General features: G+C 40.0%; 2 protein-coding genes across 3 annotated transcripts; one reads left to right on the top strand and one right to left on the bottom strand.

Moving 5' to 3' along the window:
- On the top strand, positions 1 to 21,608 carry LOC103970182 (RNA polymerase II C-terminal domain phosphatase-like 1). 2 transcript variants are annotated; one of them, XM_018820832.2, is made up of 19 exons: positions 1 to 203; positions 301 to 749; positions 3,817 to 4,293; positions 4,633 to 4,843; positions 5,061 to 5,218; positions 5,321 to 5,391; positions 5,509 to 5,614; positions 5,713 to 5,796; positions 5,887 to 5,977; positions 6,047 to 6,438; positions 6,529 to 6,592; positions 8,296 to 8,429; positions 8,496 to 8,549; positions 9,090 to 9,186; positions 15,202 to 15,434; positions 15,517 to 15,603; positions 17,596 to 17,661; positions 19,579 to 19,652; positions 20,990 to 21,608. In XM_018820832.2, exons 2-19 carry the CDS (start codon positions 492 to 494, stop codon positions 21,045 to 21,047), a joined length of 2,715 nt encoding a protein of 904 aa, XP_018676377.2. In that variant the 5' UTR covers positions 1 to 203; positions 301 to 491; the 3' UTR covers positions 21,048 to 21,608. The 2 variants fall into 2 exon arrangements, with proteins under 2 accessions (XP_018676377.2, XP_018676376.2); XM_018820831.2 differs by having other exon boundaries at positions 5,887 to 6,438.
- Positions 21,609 to 22,330: 722 nt separating this feature from the next.
- Positions 22,331 to 24,188, bottom strand: LOC135652872 (protochlorophyllide reductase-like). Its single transcript, XM_065174175.1, has 5 exons — positions 24,031 to 24,188; positions 23,849 to 23,950; positions 23,136 to 23,658; positions 22,695 to 23,053; positions 22,331 to 22,606 (listed from the first exon to the last, which is right to left on the bottom strand). Exons 1-5 carry the CDS (start codon positions 24,091 to 24,093, stop codon positions 22,451 to 22,453), a joined length of 1,203 nt encoding a protein of 400 aa, XP_065030247.1. The 5' UTR covers positions 24,094 to 24,188; the 3' UTR covers positions 22,331 to 22,450.
- Positions 24,189 to 24,647: the final 459 nt, after the last annotated feature.

The following is a 24,647-nucleotide window of genomic DNA, read 5'->3' as shown; positions in this document are numbered from 1 at the left end:
GGGTTTCCGGATTCCTCATCAGTGGCTTCTAAGAAGCACACAGGAAACGGGGAAGAACACCAAGAAACCCCTCGAATCGCTCCCCCACAGAACCGTAAATTTTTTTCGATTCCGAACGGCGGAGGCATTAAACCCCCTCGTGTAACGAATCCGAGCCGCCCGCGAGCAACTCCCGACCGCAGGACAGATTAAAGAACTTTTTCGTAAGAACAGATCTATCTTTTAAGAACCTCGAATTCCAGATTTGCAACGCTTGAAAGTTGAAATTGGACCTCAGAAAGTTTTGATCTTTTGATACAGGAGTGAAGAAGACCTGAACTATAATTTCTTCTTCTTCTTCTTCTTCTTGTGCTGGAACGATCCAAGACCCATCCTTTCTTGTGACCTTCTATTAGACCGGACATTGAATTCCACAACTGTTACCTAGATCTGTTGGTCTTGTTGAAGGATTTTTGGTCTTGATCGACAAAATCTATCTTGATCTCGTAAAAATGTTTAAATCTGGTGTTTACTACGAGAACTCCTTTTGTGGGGAGGTTCAAATTTATCCCCAGAATCCGAACATCGGCTCAAGGATCAGGGAGATCCAGATCTCCCATCTCTCGCCTTCCAGCGAGCGGTGCCAACCGCTCGCCCTTCTACATACCGTCACCTCCGGCGGCGTCTGCATCAAGGTGGAGTCGACGTCAACATCAACCGATGATTCGCCATTATTCCGTTTGCACACTACTCTCGCCAGAGAGAATAAGGTATTATTCCCCAAAAGGCAACAAATAATAGAACTAAATATTTTTATGACAGGATGATTAATAGTGAATCCTAGCAGAACGACTTGAATCACTTTGTGATATGTATTTTCGTAAGTGAATATGCTAGTGAATTTCACTTTTATTGATCTGATTAGGCTGAGTTTGAAACAAATTTGCTGTACTAAATCTTTATTGGATTGGAATTAGTCAAGTAACACAATGCCTTATGGTTACAGAAACAAGGATCTGTACTATAATTTTTTCAGCTACCGCATCTGGATCTGGGTTAAAAAAGGATTGCAGTTAAAAAATATTTTTAATCACTATATACTAAATTGGTTCCTGATGAGACTAACAATGTAATAGAAGCACAATTTTTTTTGCATATGTTATTTTTTCTTGGTGTTATTTTAAATGAATCTAGACTAGCTTCCCTTCAGTGCAATCAGCTCTTAATGATCATTGCAACTAATAAAATTTTAGTATTCGTTTGCTTTCTCATGATGCAGATCAAATATTTTTGACAAGCTTTTTTTGACATGTATGTTAAGCTTTTAGTGATGGTTGTTTATTTAGAATTTCCTGCAAAAATTTTAGGCCCCTTCGTCAAGTTAGATAATATATATAGATTGGTTTTGGCATCTTATTGATAGCTTGGTCCAAAACTTGACATATGAGCAATTGAGGTTATCAGTTAATTCAGGTAAAACTAGAAACTCATTAGCTAGTAAAGTAAATCTATTGATATTGGTTGTCAATTTTGTTCCTAGGTCATCACTTTTTTGTTTCAGCATAAGTTGTAAGCCTCTGGAAAGTAAATTCCAGTTTCGGTAGATTAGTTATTATCTTATTCCTAATAGTGGAAATGATCGAGTGTCTTTCATCCTTCCCTTTGATAATGTACTGGTTGCTAATTGCCTTGCCTTCAATTCTTGACACTGATAATTAGCTTCGCTAGGTGCTCCTGGAATTATGTTGCATTAAGACTTCCATGGGCAGCTAGAATATTTTAAGGATAATTATTTTTCACGGGTGTCGAAATGACGCTTGGTGATGGACTCGTGATGTAGTTCAATGAACGCAGCTGGTAATGATATTAAAGAATGAAAAGTTTGGAGTATTCAACTGATTAAACTTGTTGATTTTGGTTGTGAAGCAAAGATTGCTCTTGATTGGAACATGCAATGCGAGGTCACTTGGGTTTTCTATGACTGTCAATTTAGTATGATATTGTCTTGGTAAAGTTCCTAATTCCTATGACTCTTTCTTTTAAGCAGAGGTCTGCTTAGTGAACTACATTGTCTTCTTGATGTGCAAATACTTTGTCTGTAATCTACATAGAATAATATATCACTAAAAGCTAATTTTTCATAAAAACTGGCATGGTTTACAGAAGGAAATCTATAGATGCACAGGATAGATGAGGTGAATCAATTATGATTAATGGTTTGAGGAAAGATAAGGGAAAACCTAAGAATACATCATTGGAGTCCATAAAATTAATTTGATGCTAAAAGTTTGATTGGTGATATTGCCCTTGACAGAGTTAAATGATGGGAAAAACTTCATTTGGTTGATCCCAAATATGTGGATAATTATATAATGATATCTTATTCTTGTTCTTGTAATTGTTGTGCTGACATGACCTATATAACATATCTCACCAGTTACTTCTTTTCTTTTTTTTTTTTCAAGTTGATGTTCGATATATATTGGCATGTTAAGGGAGAGAGAAAGAGGCTCTGTCATAGTATCAACACTATTTTGGTGTGTTATACTGGCACATCTGCTGTAATTTGGCTCTGCTCATTTCAAGGATGATTGTACCATTGTGCAGGTGTTGGATGTGGAGACCAGATTGAGTATAGAGAGTTAATGATTTCATATTTTTGTTAAACTAATAGTTTGTCTATGAGGAAAACAGAGTCTGGTCCATACTTCGCTGGGTGCAATTAGAAGAAATAGAACTGTCTGACATTAGTTTTGACAGAAAGAAAATATCTCCTTCTCATGACTGGTTTATCCCTATTTTATAATGCTTCCTTTCAATATCTCTGTCTTCTATTTCGTTTCTTGTAGCTTTTGCTGTCAGAATCTGTTCAACATCTTATTATCTACCAATAACATATTAGTCGCTATTTGGTTTGTATCCTTCAAAGGGCGAGATCTGAGAAGGGGAAAGGGAAGACTACTTTAGGTTAAGTGCTTGCATCTTCACCTTATACCAATGTCAAAGAACATGCTAGAGCAGAGAATTGATTTCAATCATTCTCCTTATGTCCAGAGTGATAGATGATTCAGAGGCATGTGTTAACAAATGTTATGGCTCTAAAAGTAGATATTTGCAAAGCCTTCATGGAGTTTCTGTTGGTTCAAATTTGTTCTAGAGATGTTTAATGTGATTATACTTTTGGATTCTTGAGCCTCCTTGAAAGGGAGTTAATCATCCAGAGATGTGTCTAATGCCTGATTGAGCGATGTGAAAATCTTGTGAATCAACTAACAATAACTCATGTCAAGTCAGAATAAGAAACATCCATAATAATTATCTGAACCATGTCTTGGTTCTAGACTAAAACTAAACTTTTCCTTACGGATATATATTTCCTTGTAGGTACTAGGTAGTATGTCCTTATCTTCGATGTATACCTCTTTGTCAAATTACTTGATGTATTCTTTCTGCTCAAATATCATTTCTTTGTACTTCTTTGGCAACAAATTATATATTGGATTTGATATCTTTAGTAAATTTTCTACCTCAATATTGAGTTTGAATATGTAATACTATCCGTTTCTATAATTAGTATGATATATTGTGCAGTTTCTTTTGACATTTTAATATGGTTTTACTGATTTGCTTAAAATTAAATTCAAGGCGGTATACCCCTTTCATCCTTCTTTTGTTGGGAATGATTGAGTATGCAGGATTCAAATGTATTGTTCTGCATGTATATTTGTATATATAGTTGAATGTATCTCTATGTGCACTGTACACATCGGCATTGATGTGTTGCAATTTGTAGGTTATCTAATATTTCTTATATTTTGTGTCTTCATTTGCTTGCAGACTGCTGTTGTTCAGCAAGGCAAAGAAGAGCTGCACCTCGTGGCCATGACATCCAGAAAGAATCCGATGCCATATTCTTGTTTCTGGGGGTTCAGTGTTCCATCACAATTGTATGAATCTTCTCTGCTGATGCTGAACCTAAGGTGCCTTGGTATTGTGTTCGATCTTGATGAAACACTTCTAGTTGCTAATACCATGCGCTCATTTGAGGACCGGATCGATGCTCTTCAGCGAAAAATAAATAATGAAACAGACCCTCAGCGCGTTGCTGGTATGCTAATGGAGATTAAGCGGTACCAAGATGACAAGTCAATTTTGAAACAATATGCTGAAAATGACCAGGTCAATGAAAATGGAAGGTTGTTCAAGGTTCAATCAGAGATGGTCCCACCTTTGTCTGATAGCCATCAATTGATTGCACGCCCAGTAATACGGTTGCAAGAGAAAAACATCATTCTAACGCGTATAAATCCATCAGTATGTTTCCTGTCTCATTCTTTATTTTGCAAAATATTAATACACCTGTGTTTCTTCTTTGAACAGAAGCTTTATTCCTAATTTGTGTTATTTTTTCCTGATCATGATATTAAATATTAGCTCTGACAGATTTTAAAGATTATCTAATTTGTAGTTTTCTTCTGGAAGTTCTATATCCTTAAGATTATTTAGTTGCACCTATTGTTACTCTACATGCACAGAGAAATCACTGAAATCATTTTGTCTTGGTAACTTCTTGTTTTAAAGAAGTTTATTTCCTGTTTTGTCTTGATAACATCTGCAATCTATAATTAAGGTGGACAAAATCATTTCCTGTAGATACGAGATACGAGTGTTCTTGTTCGATTAAGGCCTTCATGGGAAGACCTCCGGAGCTATTTAACAGCAAGAGGACGGAAGCGTTTTGAGGTCTATGTTTGCACAATGGCTGAAAGAGATTATGCATTGGAAATGTGGAGGCTTTTAGACCCAGATTCTAGCTTGATTAATTCTTCAAAACTACTTGACCGCATAGTTTGTGTTAAGTCAGGTATGCCATTCATTCATCAAGCCTTTACATATTGCATGGTATAATTTTTTGTATGCTATACCCTCTGCATGTTTCTTTTATGAAAGAGGCCATGTTAAGCAATTGTTCGAGGAATTCTCTGCATTTTTTTGGACAATATTTGTTTTCTGTTTTTATATATTTTTTGTTCTCTAGCAATATAATTCTCATATATCGGTATTGGCTTATCTTCTGATAGGCTCAAGAAAGTCGCTGCTCAATGTCTTTCAAGATGGAATCTGCCATCCGAAGATGGCACTTGTGATTGATGATCGTCTAAAAGTCTGGGATGAAAAAGATCAATCACGAGTTCATGTTGTCCCTGCTTTTGCCCCATATTATGCTCCTCAAGCAGAGGTAAGATGGTCCCTATGTGAATAAGCTGTTCAACAGCTTGATTTCATGTAGATCTTAATTTTTTCATTATGCTTAAAGAGACTTTATCTCAACATTTTGTAGGCCAATAGCACCATCCCAGTTTTATGTGTTGCAAGAAATGTTGCCTGTAATGTCAGAGGTGGTTTTTTCAAGTAAGTGATACTGCATTGTTGATTGCGGTTAGCCTTATCAACTTGCACACATTGAAATGGCTGTTCTTTTATATCCTTATAAGTCGTCTGACATGGTAACTCTTTGTTTTCCTGTAGGGCTTTTGATGAAGGAATATTACCACGAATAAGTGAAATTTTATATGAAGATGAAATGAAAGATATTCCACCTGCTCCAGATGTGGGCAACTTCTTGATATCAGAGGTAAAAGTTCACTTTTCTTTAATTTCCAAGTACCGTGGAGACTTGTTTTACCTTTCTTTCTTTATCTTTTTCCTCTCAATTTTCTTAATTTGATTCAGGATGACACTTCGACATCAAATGTAAACAAAGACCAGTTATGTCACAATGGCATGGCAGATGCAGAGGTTGAGAGAAAATTGAAGGTTTTTTTTTCTTGTTGAGCTCTTCTTAGTTTTGTGCTTTGATATATATAAAAGCAGTTACGAATACATCTTCATTTGAATCTTGTTCAGGAAGCAAGTTGCAGTGTCCAAGCTGTTCATCCCATGGTCACTAACTTTGTGCAGCGACCAGTATCTTCTCAACATGTTGCTTCTTCATTTGGTACTTCACTGACTGCTATGCAGATGATGGTGCCTTTACCTAATGATCAATGCTCTCAGTCTGTTGCAGTAGGTAGGCCCTTAGGCCAATTGGCCTTTCCAGAACCTAGCTTTCAAGGCTCTCCTTCTAGGGAAGAGGGTGAGGTTCCTGAATCAGAACTAGATCCAGACACAAGGAGAAGGCTTCTCATATTGCAACATGGTCAAGACACGAGAGAACCTCCTACCTCTTTTCCTATGAACCCCCCGCTTCATGTCTCAATTCCTTCTGTACAACCACAAGGAAGTTGGTTTCCGTTGGAAGAAGAGATTAAACCAAGACAAGAAAACACAGCATCAAAAGAGTTTATCAGAGAACTAGATCATGCACGGTATAAAAAACGGTTTAGGCATCCATCTTTCATGCATGGCGGAGAGAACTCTGTTCCTTACGATAGAGTTCATGAACCTAGAAGATCACCTGTACGGTAACTTGCTTGTTTCTGTTGACAGTTAGATGTTGAAGTGCATAATTTTCAGCAGTTTGATACATAAACTTGTTTTATGATTCAGTTGAATAATGGAGGCGACCGTGTGTGGCAAAATAATTCCTTGTCAAACTTCAATTCCTTTAAAGGTACTGCACATGGTTGAAGGCTGTGTTTCCATTTGTCTGTTATGTTTTGGATTTTATTGTTTTCTGTTCTAATTTTGTACAACTGCTGTTATTTATTATGTTAATAAATGTCATCCTTTTGTTAATTAGATTTTTTTTTGTTCTTTTAACTCTACACATTAAATATTTTTCCTAGAAGAGGAATAAGAACGAAGAGGAAGAAGTGGAGGTGTCTCGAAATAGGCAGTGTTGTGAGGAGTCGTGTTGCAGCTCTAGTACAGGTTAAAAGAATATATATGTATGTATGTATGTATGTATGTATGTATGTATGTATGTATGTATGTATGTATGTATATATATGTATATATATATATATATATATATGTATATATGTATGTATATGTATATATATATCTTAAACCAGACTGAATTGCTCGGTTTGGTCCGACCAGTAAAACTGGCTGAATCATACTGAACCGATCGGTTTTGCAAACCTTGTTTGAAAGAACCCTAATGGGAAGTTCTTGCTTGCTAGTTCAAAAAAATTAGTTTATATAAGTGCACAAAATTTCTGAAATAGTTATTGTGAAAGCAAGAATACAGGATGGAAATGTTATCATCAGAATAAAAAGTGGCATACAAGTTAGTTGTTGCAAGCAACACCAACATGGCCAAAGGTGCAGCTGAACAAGTGAACTTGAAGAGTCACATGTTTAGCTATTTTGGACTGAAGACGAGAATTAATTACATGAACCTCTCTACATCTATATTCACCATGGATGCATGAACTTCACACATGGCTTAATGGATCACAAAACCAGATCTTTCAATGTTAAAAATCTTGGCAGATGCAATATTAGACTATTTGAGAGAATTTTCCACCCAAATACGGTGGAGTTTTAGTTTGATAGTTGGCCTTCTTGTGTCATTCAGTTGTAAGAATTCAAAATTGTTGCATGTAACAGTAAGTTGACTGGTTTTATCCGTGGATAGAATTTTTTTTTCTTCTCCTGGTCTTAACTATCAACAGTCTTTAGTGACTAGGTTTGCCGACTTTTCTCTTCTATGGATAGCTCCTTTTCTTCTGGATGACTTTGGCAAATATTGGGACCTTTATGAAACCTTTGATAGAAACATAGTAATGTACCATTTTCTTAGATCTGTGCATAGTCTTCACCTGTAGGATGTGTAGTAATTGTATGATAGAAGGAATGACAGGCTGACAGTGCCTCTCAAGTTGGCTATCACAAAGGACATCATTGAGCATGGATCTTTCATTGCAGGCTGGGAATTAGCAAGCACTTGAGGATGTTCAATGTCTTTAGGGTTTGAAGCTCATACTAGCCAAATTAGAGGCGAATAGAGCATAAAGAAAGGGATTTAAAGGCTGAATTTTTGTGGTAGAGCAGTTTAAAAAATTACCTTTGGTTCATGTTCGTTGGTTATGAAACAAGTGCAAGATTCTTCGCATATTGACAATTGCTAACCGACTGAAACTTTTACCCCTTGGGGTCCTTTTGCATCCATAAGTAATATTCTGTGTAACACATAGTAGTATGCTTATGCTGTATGGCCTTGGTCCATTGAATGTTGTTCGATAGAAGCCTGCTGTTTGTACAGGAACTTGCTTTCTACAAATTTTTGTTTATTAAGTTAATTAAGATGATGACATTATTCTTGGACCTAATTGACATGCTGTTTTCAACCAAACTTGCAACATGAAGGTGACAAGGTGCCTATGGGGCGAAACTTTTCAAGCTACAAAGATGCCCAGTTTGAAACCAGACAGGCTACTATAAAGCAGGCAGAATCTCCTGCTGGAATTTTACAGGAAATAGCGATGAGATGTAGAAATAAGGTATTTTTCTGAATTGTGCTGTATAAATTTGAAGAAGTTAATTAATCTTTTTCTACTTCTATGTAGGTGGAGTTTCGAAGCACTCTTTGTGATACTGCAGAACTGCAGTTTTCAATTGAGGTATTAAGACAATCTGGTCGAGAAGTTTTAGAAGCTATATACCATTCCTGTATTTTCTTTTTTTCATTGATCATAGGTGTTCCCTAGGTTTATTTTATGTTAAGTTTCTTTTTTGAAAAAAAAAATGATGTGCTTATCATTTACTCACTTTGATTTAGAACCATATATAAAGATTTAATAAATAAACTATGTTGCTGGCTTGTTATCTTTTAGTATGGGTGTTTTGTCTCATTTCTTAATAAGACATGTAAGGAAGGTGCCATTACCAACCATGAAACTAATAATGAACTTATAGATCGATTTGGAAGGTTCCTATTTAATGTGCAGCTTACTCCTTTTGGGAATAGGACAGTGTTGACTTATTACATGTGAACGGGATTTCTTTGTTAGTTCTATTTTATTCGCTAAATGGTGGATGCTCAGGCTTTTCTTAATAATGTTTATACTTCATAGTGACTATTGCTCTTTTTGCTTGTTTTGGTCATTGAGAATAAAATTATTATTTTGGAATGTCAATTATTCATGATATATTCTTTGCAGGTTTGGTTTGTTGGAGAAAAGTTAGGTGAGGGGGTTGGCAAAACGAGGAAAGAAGCCCAACATCGAGCTGCTGAGATCTCCGTTCGGAATTTGGCTGGTATGCTTTTGTTGTTTATATTAGTTGGATATTAGTTAAAATAAACCGTGATGTTATCAGACAAAGCACACCTTATTTGATGGTTTTTTACCTTATTTGATGGTTTTTTTATAGAATGTATAATATCTTAAACCAAATTAAATCTATAAACAATTATTTTCTTAAATATCCATTTTTATACAATGGATTATGTTTATGATATTGGCAATTAGATCATTAGAAATTGCTTATCCAAGGAGGGCCCATGGGTGATCTTTTATGCTTGGCTCGACGGTGTATTGGGTGACTTTCGATGCTTATTTTGAGGAAGGCACAGTGATATTTGATGCTTAGCCCAAGGAGAATGCATACGGTAACTTCGAGGAGCACGCATTAGATGATCTTCGATGCTTATCCCGAGGAGGGCATATCAGGTGATCTTCAATGCTTAGCCGAAGAAGGGCGTATCGGGTGATCTTCGATGCTTAACCTGAGAAGGACACAATGAATGATCTTTGAAAGTTAGCCCAAGGAGTGCAAATCAGATAATTTCGATGTTTAGTTTGAGGAGGGTCCATCGGGTGATCTTTGATGCTCAGCCCGACTATCAAATGATCTTTGATGTTGAGCTTGAAGACCACTTTTAGGGTCTGATTTGATAGCAGGATTCTGTTAGTGGTCAACACACAATTTGGTTAACCGCTTTGGTGAGCAAGAAGCTGTGCGAGAAATTGATGAGTGAGAAAGAATGAGTATGAAACTATTTTGAGCAGGAAGGTAAAAAAATGTCTGGTAGGCAAAAGACATATTAGAGCTCGTGTCCAATATAAGGCCGTTGCATCGTTAGCTTTTCAAGTCCTCTAAGCCTTTGAGCCTTAGCCTCTAGCCTCGCAGCCCTTTCCCTTCTTGAAGCACTTTTCTCTTTCTCCTCATTAGGTAGGGTAAAATGACCCCTTTAATTCTTTTGAGTCTCGATCCCTTAGTCGCCGAATGACCGGGGGGGGGGGGGGGGGTTTAAGTCGTATCCTCGGGTAGTTCGAGGTCCGGGAGTGTGTCATTGTCTTTATCTTCAGAGGGGACATCAGTCGTCGACTCGAAGGCCGAGAGAGACCTTTAGAACGTAAAAGGTTTTTATGACTAGGACTCCACCCGTACTCTCAAGTTCCTGAAGCGCTTGCACCACAGGTATTTCATCTCGACCAAGTACGAGATGATAGTACCTTTATCAAGATTTGGCCTTATGAGCCGATGTGTAAGTATCTTTGCATGTATGCTAATACGTTCGAGATCAAGCTTTGATTCCCACTCCATCTGCTTATTTCAGTGTGCCTCCACTAGTGGAGGATATTGCCCTCCTGGATGGTGCCCAGCTTGTAACATTGGGGAATGCTGCAACATCAGCATAACCTTGACCATTAATCTCTTTCACACTTGCTTTCGGGTTTGCAAGAGAGCTAATGCACTATCTTGTAGCTTGAGTGGGGCTTAAGATTAAGGGTGCCCCATCCTCCAACAAAGGTTGGAAATGACGGTTCTTCCTCGAAGGCACGGGTTGGGAATAGGACTTCGATCTTGAATGGTCTACCCATCCTGTCTCAAATATCCTCGTTCCTGACCTCAAAGGAGAAGGGTTAAATGCTTCAGTTAGTAGAGGGCCTCTCCATTTTCTTAGCCATCAAAATGATTGATGAAGATTGGTTAATCCAAGGATTATAATATCGAATGATACCGCCTGTATCGGTCTACCAGTGGACTGGTACGCGGACCACCCGCTACTGTGCGGTACTGTTGATCTAGCCTCGTATCAAACGATACGGGGGTGTATCGAGCGGTAACGGTCGATATTTCGATTGTCATCGCCTGAAATAGGTCGATAATGGTCGATTTCGACCGTTGCCGCCCTCTACCGGGTGGTATCAGCCTAACTGCGGCGAAGGAAGAAGAAGCGTCGAGGGAGAAGAGGGAGAAGGCGCTCGAAGAAAAGGGAGAATCGGGAGAACCTCGACGCTTCTCGATCCGGCGCTGCTCTCCCTCGACGATCTCGATCCACGAGGTAATGGAGAGGCGACGACTCAGCTTCTTCTTTGCTGCGTTCTTCGCCGAAGGCCGGAGACGTCTGCAGCCTTCGACGTCTTTGTCGAACGCCGCGGATGAGGAGAAGACCTCGTCTGACATGACGAGGAGAAGAAAAGGATGTGACGTCGTCGAGGCAGCGTACGCCTCATTTTTTAATTTCTTATATTATTTTTATATTTTTATATATTTATATTATATATATATATATGTACCGAGCGGTACACCCTAGCGTACTGCTCAGTACGCCCGTACCATACTGTATTGAGCAAAGCTCGAAACGTCGGTACAGTGCAAAATTATGAACCTTGGGTTAATCAATGTCAGATTGAGCCTGGGTCCTCCGGTGGTCTCCTTTTTCTTGCCTCTTTTGTTGCATGTTGTTTCTTCGATATCCGATACATTATTCTTCTCTAGGGATGAATCTTATGTTGAGGCAGAAGAAAGGGCCTGCTATAGTTGTCGCCCTGGCCAAGGAGTTTGTTGCCTCAACCGAGTTGTCTCCTACGTTGGTCGAGGGGACCGAGAGGAGCACGATGGGCGAGGCACCGATTGAGAGTGCGCTGATGTTGCTGACTTCGGCCTTTCGAACAACCAAGTTGCCTAAACTGATATCTTCGGCCACATGCGTTGGTTGTAAAGCTTTGTAGTGCCTTCAGTGATCATTGATTGGCCTTGACCTTATTGATGAGTTTGAGATTTGCACAAAGTTCCTCCTTGGAGGTCACGTTCCTAAATTCTTCTATTTGGAGTGTCAGGAAGCTAACCTTGGGTGGTAGGATTGCCTCTTGATAATGTCTTTGTTGGTCACCTTGGTGAGTTCGTTGGTTTGAGGACAAGCTACTAAATTGAACTTCAAGAGGATGTCCTGCGATTGGCAAAACTCTTGAAACTTTATATTGTCGAATTAGGTGCCATTGTATGTGATAATGGCCCTTGGGATCTTGAACCTTGTAATAATGTTCCTTTACATGAAGTCTTCGACCTGCCTTTTTGTGATATATGCTAGTGAGTCAGCCTCCAACCCCTTGGTGAAATAATCAACCCCCACAATAAGGAACCTGTGCTGGCCCCAAGCAAGTGGGATGGGGCCGAGGAGGTCCATCCCCCATTGGATGAAGTGTTAGTCATAGTCTATTGGGCTCGGTATTGGATCTGGGTGACTCTTTGGCATCGGTCACACTTTTGTGCATATGCTATGACGTTTTTTTTAAGGTCAGCTAGTAATATCCTTGTCGAAGAACTTTGAACGCCAGAGTTCGTTCAATGATATGCTCTCCACGTAGTCCCTCGTGTATCTCAGATAGGACCCTCTGCTTACCAAGGGGATAAACACTTAACGAGGGGTCGGCTAAACGGCCTAATGCAATACCATGACTGATTATAGTTGACGAGAGGACTTCATCCTCTTGTACTTCAGTATGTCATCATAAAACAAGGTTTGTCCTTGACTAGTGAGATGCTAGGTAGGTTGAGGCTTTTTCGGCAAACAAGATCTCAATCATTAGGCCACTATCAAGAGAGATGGCATAGTTGGATGCTAGACTCACTAATGTGTCGGCATGGACGTTCTCCTCTTGAGGCACTTGTAATATCTCAAATTTGGCAAAGCAGGTTATTAGTTTGTGCACTCCAGTTGGATACCTTGCCTTCATGGCATCTTGGTCCTTGAAGCTTCTCTTGACTTGGTTGACGATTATTACTTGGTAGTCACCAAAGGTCATCAAGCTCCTCAACCAGAAGTGCTTTGTATTTAGTCGGTAGTGCTTCGTTCTCTTGACTTGTTGTTGGAAATCTTTAATTTAGACTGGAGAGCATGCTCAAACACTTGTTTGTCAGCCCTTGAAAATTAGCCCGACATCCCTACTAGTGGAAGTTGTCGATCCATCAATGAAGAGGGTCCATTGCTGAAGCTTAAGGCTCCTTGGGAAGAGGTGGCAAACTCTAAGATGAAGTCCACTAGCGCTTAGGCTTTGGTTATCATCCTCAAGGTGTACCAAAGAGATCTGCTCCTTCAAGTTGAGGCAGACCTCGTTATTATATCCATGGTCACAATGGAACCCCTTTTATTGTGCCTCGTGGATGAAGACCTCATTGGGAGAGGTTTCTGAAGGAGCCCCATCTCTTGGATCAGGAGAAAAACCCCTTTTAGTTCAGGATGTGTTGAGGGTAGTCAAATCCATGTAGGGTTGAGACCTGTGACATTCCTTGCTCGGTGAGCTGAATGCAGGGCTTTAGGTGGTGGTCGATTTGTCCTCATGTGTTTACACCCCTCCTCACGTTTTCTCAGCTAAAGTAGATCAGGAAAGGAGGTCAGTAGCTCGTCTGCTATCAACAAAAGAAAAAATAAAAAAGGTCTCAATCTGCACATAAAAGCTTGGATGAGAGCGAATGGATGCAGATCAGTAACTTCATGAACCTCCTTCATGAATTTGATGATGAAATCTGCCAAGAGTCTTCCTCGCCCTGGTGTATTGCTAACAATGCAGTGACCACGTGCTTTGGTCCGTTTTGGTTGATAGCTGGTGATGAAGTGCTGCTCGAATTCCTTTGCTAATTTAGTGAAGGAAGAGACGGAGGACTAGCAGAGATGAGAGTACCAATCACAGGCCACGCTGCAAGGATGGTCAAGAAAGTTCAACATATTAAAGCATCCGTTGTACTGGATCAAGCCATTTTAGCTCGAAAAGCCATAAGGTGCTTGGTTGCATCAGCACTCCCATTGAACATCTCTAGTCTTGGGAGGCAGAACCAAGGAGGAATTAGTTGTTCTTGGATTTTCTGAATGAAGGGTGACCCAATTTGCATGTCACCTTGGTTATCGGTTTTGTCGATGTGGAATTCTCGATGCTTGTCTTCGAGCCATCAGTCCATTTATTGGATTTGGGCACATAGAGTAGGATTCTTAAGCTATCGCCGGCTGAGCTTCTGATTATGGTTGGACTGACTGGTGAGTGAGCAGGACCATTGACCTCAACCATGTGAGACCGCAGGGGCTCGTTGTTGACTGGTGGTGCAGCAAACCTGGACCGCTTGGGGGCAATGGGAACTCTGTCGAGGCTGGTGTAGTTAGTATTTGCTGCGTTTGATCGTGGGCAACTGCTATCTGAGCCAATTGTGAAAGGGGATGACTGACTGCATCATTATTATTATTTGCTGGGCTAAGCCAGGGAAGACTTTAGCAGGGACCATCATGTGGGTTGGCATTCTTTCTGCCTGGTTCATTGAACAATCACTAGTATTGAAGTGGGGTTTGAGCAAACCTGAAAGCATCAATTGCGGAGAATATTGATGACCATTCGATGTTTTTAAAGGTGCAGTAGGTGGGGATTGGAGTGGCTTCACTAGGGCACTCATTCGGAGTGTCTTTCTTGCACCAAGATTGGTGTCAAGAGGGGGCTCCTGGCATGGTTCTTTTGATGCCCAAGTCAAGCTCCCCAAGTGGGTTTAGAAAGGAGGGGGGAAGAGAGAGAGAGAGAGAGAGAGAGTGCCTGACCTCAATAACTGTGCCAATTTTTACCTTTTATAGTCAGTCCTTCCCTAGTTGCTTATGGGTAGGTAAGTATTTCGTGTAATATTTTCTAATTGGATTCTGCTGTTTCGTATCCATTGATTAAGGTCTTTATCATTTTTCGGTGACATGGCTGTCATTTGTCAAGCTCCGGATCAACACAAATATTCCCTATATCATTAGTAATTGCTGAGAAAAGAAGTTTGGCATATTCTAGTTGGCTTCAATCTCTATTATTAACTTTTACAAATATTATATTTTATGATGGTAAACTGACATAATCTAACCTTTACACTTCTTGGTACATGCTTAAACAATAATTATTTTAAGTTACACCAATGACCATACTACTAATTAAAATTTTCATTACATTTTTTAGCCTTTTTTTTTTTAATTTTACCTCTTAAAGAACTTTTTCTGTATATCTTGGGTAATCTTAATTTTCATTGCAGATAAATACTTGTCAAATGCTCTCACGGGCCCTAATACTGTGCATGGAGATCTACCTAAGCTGCCTCAAGCCAAAGAAAATGGTCTTTTAAGTGAATTAAATTCATATGGATATCAGCCATGCTCCAGGAATGACCTTTTACTTGTTGCAAGTACATCAGAAAATTCTCATTCCATGGATCAGAGATTAGAAGGCTCAAGAAAAACATCTTCTATTACTTCTCTCAAAGAACTAGTACGTTACTAGATGTAGGACATTTATGTGTATTCCAAGCATTTGCCCCCTCATATTTATCTCTGCTGTTTCTACATGTTAGTGTGTCATGGAGGGTTTCGACCTTGTTTTTCGAGCTGAACCTTCAACCTCAAATGGTTCAGTTAGTAAAGGGGAAGTGTCGGCACAGGTTATTCTCTAACCTTTATTTTTTACACGTTTTCTGAAATAAAAATGTAATGAATCATGATCCATTACCTGCAGTCTTCATTGACTAAATATCGTGTGGTCAAAAGAAAGTTCATACGATAAGTTGCTTTTCGGAAGAACGTAGAAGTTAATTTAATCAAATTTTCTATTGTATCCTCAAACTTCTGGGATCATCGTTGAGGTTATTTTTATAGCTTCAGTCAATTGACAAGACATGTAGGAATCATGGACCATTTTATGGAGAAAATCTTGGTCTGATAAACTGTGATGGGGCTCACTTTGCTAGCATCTTCGTGCCACGTGTCTTGGAAGAATTCTCAGTGGAGAGTGAAATATGTCTGCTGGTAACATTCATATACAGTTTTTGCTCGAATAATGTAAACAGTAATTGGTGAGGGTGGATTTCAATCACAGAACCTTGAGTTATTGATGATTCAGCGATCAAGTAAAGTGTCATGCAAAATAAAAAAAGAAAAAGAACAATAAATCATAATTAACCACTTCGCTGGAGCTCCTGTCTCATTCTCTTCTGGTAAGTGAAGTAAGAAAGAAACTTCTAAAGGTCTTCATGCATCAAATTGTCAATGAGAGATTCCCAAACTTGTTTTTTGTCTTTCTACTTTTTAAAGTTTAAAGTTTAAACTATATTCAATTGTTCATGGTCACATTGACTTAGTTGTGAAAAATGAGAAACACAAGAAAGTCAGTTGAGAAACATTACTGTTATGTTTTTTTCCTTTTAGGGAGACTTGGGAACCAAAGTGAAAGCAGTATCGAGATCAAATATTTTGGGAACACATTTTATGAAAATAGCTGTGAAAATGGACAAACACAAGAAACTCCTAGTTCAGAAACATTACAATTATTTTTTCCTTTTAGGGACTTAGGAACCAAAAGGAAAGCAGTACCCAGATCAAATATTTTGGTAGCAGCACATTCCATGAAATCTAAAATATGTTCAGGATGAAAATGGGGACCAACCACCAGGAGAAAGTTTGTGTTCAACAATTTGATGATTATAAGAAAATGACCCCACCTCTATGAATATGCAACTTGCTAATTTAGTTCATAGCAGCGACATGCATGAACAAATTTGAACCAACGTCAATAGTTTCAAATTTGTTTCCATGTAGTATGATATATAGGGCAAAGTTTTCAGGTAATCTGGTGGATTGGCCCTGTAAGTGTGTGTGTGTGTGTGTGTGTGTGTGTGTGTGTGTATGTATTTCTAAAAGCTGTCTCTGTGTGAACTATCTGGTTCAGTCTGGTGGAATTGTAAGAATTAATCTATGAATTGGTGACTTTGTTCTCAAAACTTTTTATTAAGCTTTATACTTGAAGTACTATCTTTCTAAGACTAAGACATTGATTGAATTTGTAAAAAGTTGCAACTCTTTCATTTCTATTCAGAACAATATGTTGATTGAGACAAGAGTTCAGCGTGTGCTACATGTTGAAGAAAGCAGTTTAAGATATATCTTGCTACTGGAATGCATGTATTTTTTAGACACCAATTATTTGCACCTTCATTTGTGCTTATTCCCTAAGTAGTGGATTGGAAATTGTTAAGTTGCTTATGTTATACTTATGAAAGAAATTCTTCTTCCGTTTTTGGCTTCTCGTATGGAAGTTAAATGACAGCAAAAGGATTAAGTGATGCAAATGGTCGATCATACAAACCTTTCAGCTTGCTTCTGTCAACTTTGATTAATGTCACATACTCACATTAACTGAGACTCATGAAGTCTTGTTTGATTTGAAGCTCTTAGGTTATGTATAATAGACTGTCACGAGCTATAAAGAAAGGAAAATAACCTACTGAATTATTAAATTGTGTAAAATGTCCATCTTAACATAGGCTTTGTCCTTCATGTTGAAATCAAAAGCCGGTTCAAGAGTTTAAATGTGACTTCTCTTCTGTTACTATTCTGTTGTTGACCACTATTCATGTTGTCTGGTTATGTTTTTTCAGGTAGAAATAGCAAGACAGATCTTGGGGAGAGGAGTTGGAACAACCTGGGTGGAAGCTAAGCTCCAGGTAGTATGCTTTCCCTTCATATCCCCCCCCCCCCTCTCCTCTTTCTTTATTTGACTTTGTTCTTTCTTCTTTGTCACTGCAAGGAATTTTGCATCAAAGCACATTTACATTAGGTGGTACTTTGAAGTTTGAAGTGATATTGACATGCTTAGTGCTTAGTACGTGCATGTCTTGGAGGTTCCTTTTAAAAAAGTAAGGCAGGTTTTTGGTAGTTCCTCTACAAGTGACTATGCTTCTGCATTACTTCTTGTGTCCGCATGGTTTAAGATAGCTCCAAATGGGGGATTGAGGAGAGAGAGAGAGAGACAAAGAGATGTATTGGTTAGAAGAGGGTAGAATGAACTGGACAACTTCCTGATCATGACAAGGAGTTTGGCAGGTTTATGGTTCACCATATCATGTCAACCAAGCATATTGGTCCTTGGTTGGATTGGTATATACCTATCAGTATTGGTGTACCATGTGTTAGTACATCGGAACCTACTGATACAATAAAAAGACTGAAAAATCAGTCAAAATTTAAAAAAAATCTAGGCTTAAATTTTATACAAATATATCGGTACATAAATTAAATTTGGTACTTAAGCATGCATTAATAAGCTTCTACCCAATAAAAATGGTAGAATAAGCACGTAAATCATGCAAGAAGACAATACATGGTCAATCTAAGCTAATTCTTCTTAAATTCCTCTAAATATGTCTTAATTAATGATTAGTCACTAAGCAATCAAGAATTATCGATATTCTTTGTGCTAATTACATGATGTTAAAGAAAAAATAGACAGATTGATTTCACAAGTCACCTTAAACAAGTTTAATAAAAGTGACAATGAGTAAGAAAATGTGAGGAAGACTGTGAGTGAAAGAGGGGGGAGGGAGGGATTTTTATAAGCCCAAAACAGCTCCCAACGATCAATTTGACCATTGGGGGCCGATGTCAATTGAAATTTCGGTTGTATCCGGTAATACATGAGGTGTACCGACCAGTAGACCTCATGTTTCCTACAACCAACCGAAATGGGCTGGTCTGTGTCTCGGCTGGCTCTCGGATCAGAACTTATCGGATGGTATGGCAGTCCATGGGGAGGTGACTAATGATGTGTGATGTGTGGTAGGAATTGAGGACATGAGCAATCCTAGTTTTGTAACCGGTAAGGAATGAGAAAGCAAGCAATCATTTAACTGAATAGGGAAATTTGGGATGCATCTGTGTTTATCTTAGATAACTCGCTATTCTATACTCAAGCCGGGTTGCTAAACACTTGAAATTGAGTGTGATTTGAATTAGAGTCAGGATGAGTTTCTATGTTGGTTTTAATCCATGTCAATAATACCTGAACTAAAATCTGCTGGAAACTGGATTGGTTATGGGCAAGGTATGTAATACCGTACCGTACTGGTGTTTAGAGGTTGGCTCGGTACAGTACCATGTACTGCTCGGTACACCAGGTCGTAACGAGTGGTTTTAAATATTTTTTCTCTTATTATAGCACTGTAGCAGCGCTACACTATCTTACTGTAGCACTGGGTTCGCTGAAGCTAAATCCCTCCACTTGCAGCCCTAGATTTGGGTTGAAATTCAGAATAGATGGTTAATTTGTTCAGATTTGGACTTTTTTTTCTGTTGATTAGCCAAATTAGACATTGTTCTGTTGATTCCAATTTTCTACATGATCAATAAAAGGCTTTTCTGTAATTTTCTCAGTCTATGACTTAAAACCTTGATTTTTCCAAGAGTGGTTCTTTTGTTGTTGCTTCTAGCAGATCTTGTTTTATCTTCCTCTTTTGCAAGTGGTACTCCTGAGACAAATTGACCAAGTGCAACATGGTCTTCAGTGCACACTTAAGATACTGATGTAGCTCTTGTTTAAACTCAATAAAATCTAGTTCAATCTTGACTTTGCATCTTTTCTACAGGCTGCTGAACAAGCTCTTGGAACTTTGAGATCCATGCTTGGTCAATTCACTCAAAAACACTCTAGTTTACCAGGGTGAGTTTTTTTTCATTTTTTTGGTTAGAGTGCCTAAATATGCACTTTCTTTTGCCGAAGAACTTTTTAAAAGTGGAAGAAATAATGATAGTTCTTAAGACATTTAGAAAATATGATGTATAATAAAAAGAATTTCAATGGTAAAGTAAATGAGTATAAGGTTTTTTATTAGATGATTTTCCAACAGTCAATAATGTGAACAAGAACAAAGTCATAACAGGAAAAGACAGTTGTTAAATATTTATTAATGTACTGTTCAATGATTTTATTGGTCTGTGGATACCATACATGTAGTTGGTTCTTGGTTTGCCTAGAGTATTACACCAAGAAACATGATTATTTTCTTCAGTTTGTCAGCTAGTTTTAGAGATTTGCTTAATTTCTTTTTGTTATCCCAACTAATTCTAATGTTTGAAATCCTTACAAGTTTTATTAAATGAAGTCTTGGATGGTTTGGACCAAGGACTGCCATACCATCTGAAACGGGTACAAAATGGGCAGTATGAGCCGGTCTGGGCATGGATCAGTACGTGGATGACCCCGTTTCGAGCAGTCTTGTCCAAATCAGGAAAAAATAAAAAAACCGAGAACAGTGATGGGCCGTCCAACTCAGTATTAAAAAAGAAAAAGAAAACCTAAAATAGCAACTGGGGCTCGTCAATGGTAGTCACCTTCTCGCAATGCTGCTGCTTTGCGAGCCTTCTTCTCGCCGCTGACATTCCCGCTGCTGCCATTTATTACTATCTCCTTTTCTTCCTCTTCTTTTTTCTTCCTCCAGTGTCTTTCCTTTTTTCTTTTTTTCCTTCTTCTTCCTCTTCCTCCACTGTCTTTCCTTCTTCCTTCCTCTTCATACTTTCTTCCTCTTCCTCCACGGTCTATCCTTCCTCTTCTCCTTTTTCTTCCTCTCCAAATTGCCAGTATCTACTAGTGTATTGACGGATGATACATTGGTACTGACTGGTATGTTTCGGTCCAACCAGATCACCGAAATGGGTCCGGTACCCAAAACGGTGATCCTTGCTTTGGACGGCCGTTCCATTTACAAAATTTTCTTGAATCTTCTAATTGCTGGAAACTTAATCATGGAATCTTGCGGACGCCTGATGCATGTTTACTTTGCTAATGTAAAACCGTTGAAAGTGTACTGCAACTTTTAATGGGTTCATGATTCATACTTTTTTTTTCTAAATAGAAAAAGTCATGATCACTAGTAATGTCTCCTTCTAGTTCTCACCTCCAGCTTGCCGAATGTAACCTCTGCAATAGTGCCTCGCTTTCTACAGTAATTATATTTCCAGTTGCTTGACATCTTTCTCTTGTTTTTTCTTTATTCTCAGGTCAATGTCAATAACAGCGAACAAGCGGTCCAGGCCAATTTTCACGGATGCTGCATAGATTTCCCATCTTCTGGGTGATACTCTAAAAGTGAAATTCCAGTGCCTCGAGGACTATGCTACAACTTCAATGGTTCTCTGCTAAAGTACATGGTCGCAGCAAGAGCAAGGACACCAAGCCCTGACGACACCGAGCAGTCTTCTCCACAAAGTTGATAGAGCTATATCTCATGCATTTTTGGGCACCTCAATCAGAATATCTCATCTGGAAGCATGTGTTTTACATATCGCTGCTAATTATATGTTTCTGTGATGATTACTGTTTGGGATCACTCCACCGATTGAACCTTTCAATTGTGGGGACAATGTTTGAAGTTATAGTAGTATCACCTGTTGCTGATACACCTTGTTGCCTCGTACTTCCGAGATCCCAAAAACTATTAAGATCACCAGAGTTGCATCATTGATTTTTTTTTTTATGGTTCCAACATTATCTAGTTTGTGATGATCAGATTGGAGGGAAATGAATCACCTTCCAGTCAAGAAAGTCATTATTTGTAAACATTCATCATTTGCCAACAGCGAGTTTTATCGAGTCGATAGAGTGCTTTAACCTACTCCACGGCTCTGATTCAATGCTCAAGTGGGAATCTTGTCCTGTGTTCACTTGAAGCAGCATGTCACTGCCATGAAACTGTTGATGTTGTTCGATGGTGGGTGCATTAACGTCATCTTCTATAACTCGATGTTATTGCACAACCGAAGACTTGTCCAACAAACAGCTGCAGAGTTGCGTTCGGGAGAAGCCATATCGGATGAGGTTAAAGGAGGGGGGATTGGCTTCCGTAGTTGTTGAAATGTATAGACTGCAAGCCTTTGGGGGCTTACTGTAATCTGCATACAATGCCGATCTGTCAAAGCTTGTGTTTACCTTTGTGATTACTCTATTGGTAATGGAGAAATGACATGATTTCATTGAGACTTTTGTCGATGAAAAGCTTAGCCTTACTCCTATAAATTGAGAACATGAACAGAAGTTGCAAATGAACAACCTCAAATTTGAATACTGAAAAGGTCTAAAGGAATCACCCTTACTCTCTGTTTCATACATGCCAATAGATAGCTCTCTCTCTCTCTCTCTCTCTCTCTCTCTCTCTCTTATGGGGTAGTAACCATTGTTTTCTATTAGCATTCATGGAGAAGCTAAAGCTTGCCAATCTGGGATGAGAACATTAGCTGCTCTGACCAATATCCGTTCATGGATGAGCACATGCCCCAAATCCATCAAAGGTACAGACAGCTCCCCTTTCCTCTACGAAAGATTGATTTGCAGATTACATAACATTGGGCTCATAATATCTTTATTTTCTCGTCAGCTCAAAAATTTCAACAACGACTACGACAACAGTGATCTTTGCATGGCGCGCACACACACACTTTGGACCAAATCATCTGCTACTAATCCTACGCCAAACCTACCAGCTTCTCACTTAGCTGCCACAGCCTCTGAGCCTTCTCAGGATCACTGGCTTCCTCCGACAACTGGTTCTCGAACGACGCCGAGTTATTGTTCCAGCTCCAGTACACGCCGGACTTAGTCAGGCTTGGATCAATCACCACCTGAATCGAAGAACACAGCCGGATTCCGAAAGGATCGTCGTTAGTAATCCACCATGTTTTCTGGTGTCAGCCAAGGAGACGACGTTACCTGTGCGAGTCTTTTGCCTGCTTCCTCCTCGGAGACGAAGCCTTTGGTGATGTACTTTTGGAAGGGAGGAAAGAGGAGGCGGAACAAAGCGACGTGCTCCCTGAAGAGCCCGGTGGTGGCGATGCAACCGGGGTAGAGGGAGGCAAATGTGACCCCGGTCTCCTCGTGGAACCGCCTGTGGAACTCCTGCATCGTGAGCATGTTGCAGACCTTGCTGTCCTTGTACGCCTTGGCGCCGTCGAACTCGCCTCCGTCGATCATGGTGGAGCCGCCGAGCCCATTCAATCCCCCCGCGAGCCCTCGCAGGTCTCCCAGGTTTGCTTTCGGGGGTATGTTCCCGGCCAAGGTGTTGGTGTTCCCTGGGCACCGGCAAGCACACACGGAGAAGCTCGAGTTAGCGATGCGCCTCGATCCAAGGAATGTATCGGGTTCAGGTCGTACCTGTGATCGAGCCGACGATGATGAGACGTCGGGAGGGGTAATCCGATGCCTTGAGGTCCTCGAGGAGTTCTCGGGCGAGGAGGAAGTGGCCGAGGTGGTTGACTCCGACGCTCATCTCAAAGCCGTCGGCGGTGTAGGTCGGCTCTTTGGCGGTGGGGAAGTAGACGGCTGCGTTGCACACGAGGACGTCGAGGGGCAGCCCGCTCTGCCGGAAGTTCCTGACGAACTGGCGGACGCTGTCGAGGGACGCCAGGTCGAGGTGCATGACCTGGTAGTTCTCCTTGGCCATGCCGGCCGACTTGGCCGCCTTCTCGGCCTTGAGGAAATCGCGGCACGCCATGATCACATTCCATCGTCCCGTCTCGGCCAGTGCCTTAGCGGTGGCAAGGCCGAGGCCGGAGGAGGCCCCCGTGACGATCACGTTGCCCTTCCTCAGCGTCTTCTTCCCATCCGGGGCGGAGCTTTTGACCCCCGGGGTTGTAGTTGCAGTCTGAGCTCTGATTCCGGCTGAAAGATTATTCCTCTGCATTTGATTCAACATGAACGAGCTAAATGAGTTCTCCGAACAAAGAATTCTACTACCTCTGCTTTCTTCCTGATGCTAATTAGATGTTCTTAACTAGAGCAGAACAATTTGCTTTGAGTCAATCTTGTAACAATAAACACAATATGCAGAAGAACCACAAACTTCCAGCAAACTAAAACCCTCATACCTTGTGGCTCCTGAGAACCGAGGAACTGAAGTCCGACTTCATGGTTTCAGACAGAGACACACCCAAGAAAGCCGAGTCCTTCGCACCTCCATTAGCCTTTCCCTGCACCACCGAACAAGAAAGTTATAGCTCACATATCTGCTTCGGAAAGAAGGGTAAGAACAGAATCAGCAAGCTCACACCTCCTTGTGAGCTGAGAGAGCCGAAGGAAGAAACGAAGCCTGAAGCGCCATTGTGCTGCTCATGGAACCGATGGTTGCAGGAGGAGGAGGAGCAACGGCAGCAGGGTTTTGTAGTGCCGCTGGATCGAGGGGATAAGGTGATAGAATCCGGGCCAACTTGGCGCGGAATCGGCCAATGAGGGTTCTTCCTTTGGATTGCACCCGTGGCCGTATTTTTATGGCTCATCTCGTTGTGGATCGACCTGTAGATCTGTAGATGTCGTTGTGGATCCACCTGTAGATTTGGTCGTTCTGGGCCGAGATGCATAGCCCTTCTCCAGCCAATAATGGAGCATGGGAGGGCACTGTTGATGAGCTGAGCTGAGCTGATGTCCTTTTGTCGAGCACTTGCTGCACAGCTTATTAATTATAATTATTTAGATAATGTTGATATTTTTGTCAATAACGCATCTCTTGTTCATTATTATTTTCAATAAAGATTATTCATGCCTATTATGAAAGTTTTACAAGCATTTTATGATATGCTGTATTATTATTGTCTCACATCCTTTTATATCATCATCCATGTCGCAATCACAGTCAAAGAGGAATGCTGCAAGAGGTCCTACCAAGTAGCT

This window comes from Musa acuminata, chromosome BXJ3-11, assembly GCF_036884655.1.
Source record: "Musa acuminata AAA Group cultivar baxijiao chromosome BXJ3-11, Cavendish_Baxijiao_AAA, whole genome shotgun sequence".
NCBI classification, from domain to species: Eukaryota; Viridiplantae; Streptophyta; class Magnoliopsida; order Zingiberales; family Musaceae; genus Musa; species Musa acuminata.
This window is presented reverse-complemented; position numbering and strand designations above follow the sequence as displayed.

Coding starts and splice junctions, on each gene's coding strand:
- LOC103970182 (XM_018820831.2), top strand. CDS start 492: ATGTTTAAATCTGGTGTTTACTACGAGAACTCCTTTTGTGGGGAGGTT. Junction 4,294..4,632: donor TAACGCGTATAAATCCATCA/GTATGTTTCCTG, acceptor CATTTCCTGTAG/ATACGAGATACGAGTGTTCT. Junction 5,392..5,508: donor GTCAGAGGTGGTTTTTTCAA/GTAAGTGATACT, acceptor GTTTTCCTGTAG/GGCTTTTGATGAAGGAATAT.
- LOC135652872 (XM_065174175.1), bottom strand. CDS start 24,093: ATGAGCAGCACAATGGCGCTTCAGGCTTCGTTTCTTCCTTCGGCTCTC. Junction 23,951..24,030: donor CTCTCTCAGCTCACAAGGAG/GTGTGAGCTTGC, acceptor TCGGTGGTGCAG/GGAAAGGCTAATGGAGGTGC. Junction 23,659..23,848: donor CGGTTCTCAGGAGCCACAAG/GTATGAGGGTTT, acceptor AATCAAATGCAG/AGGAATAATCTTTCAGCCGG.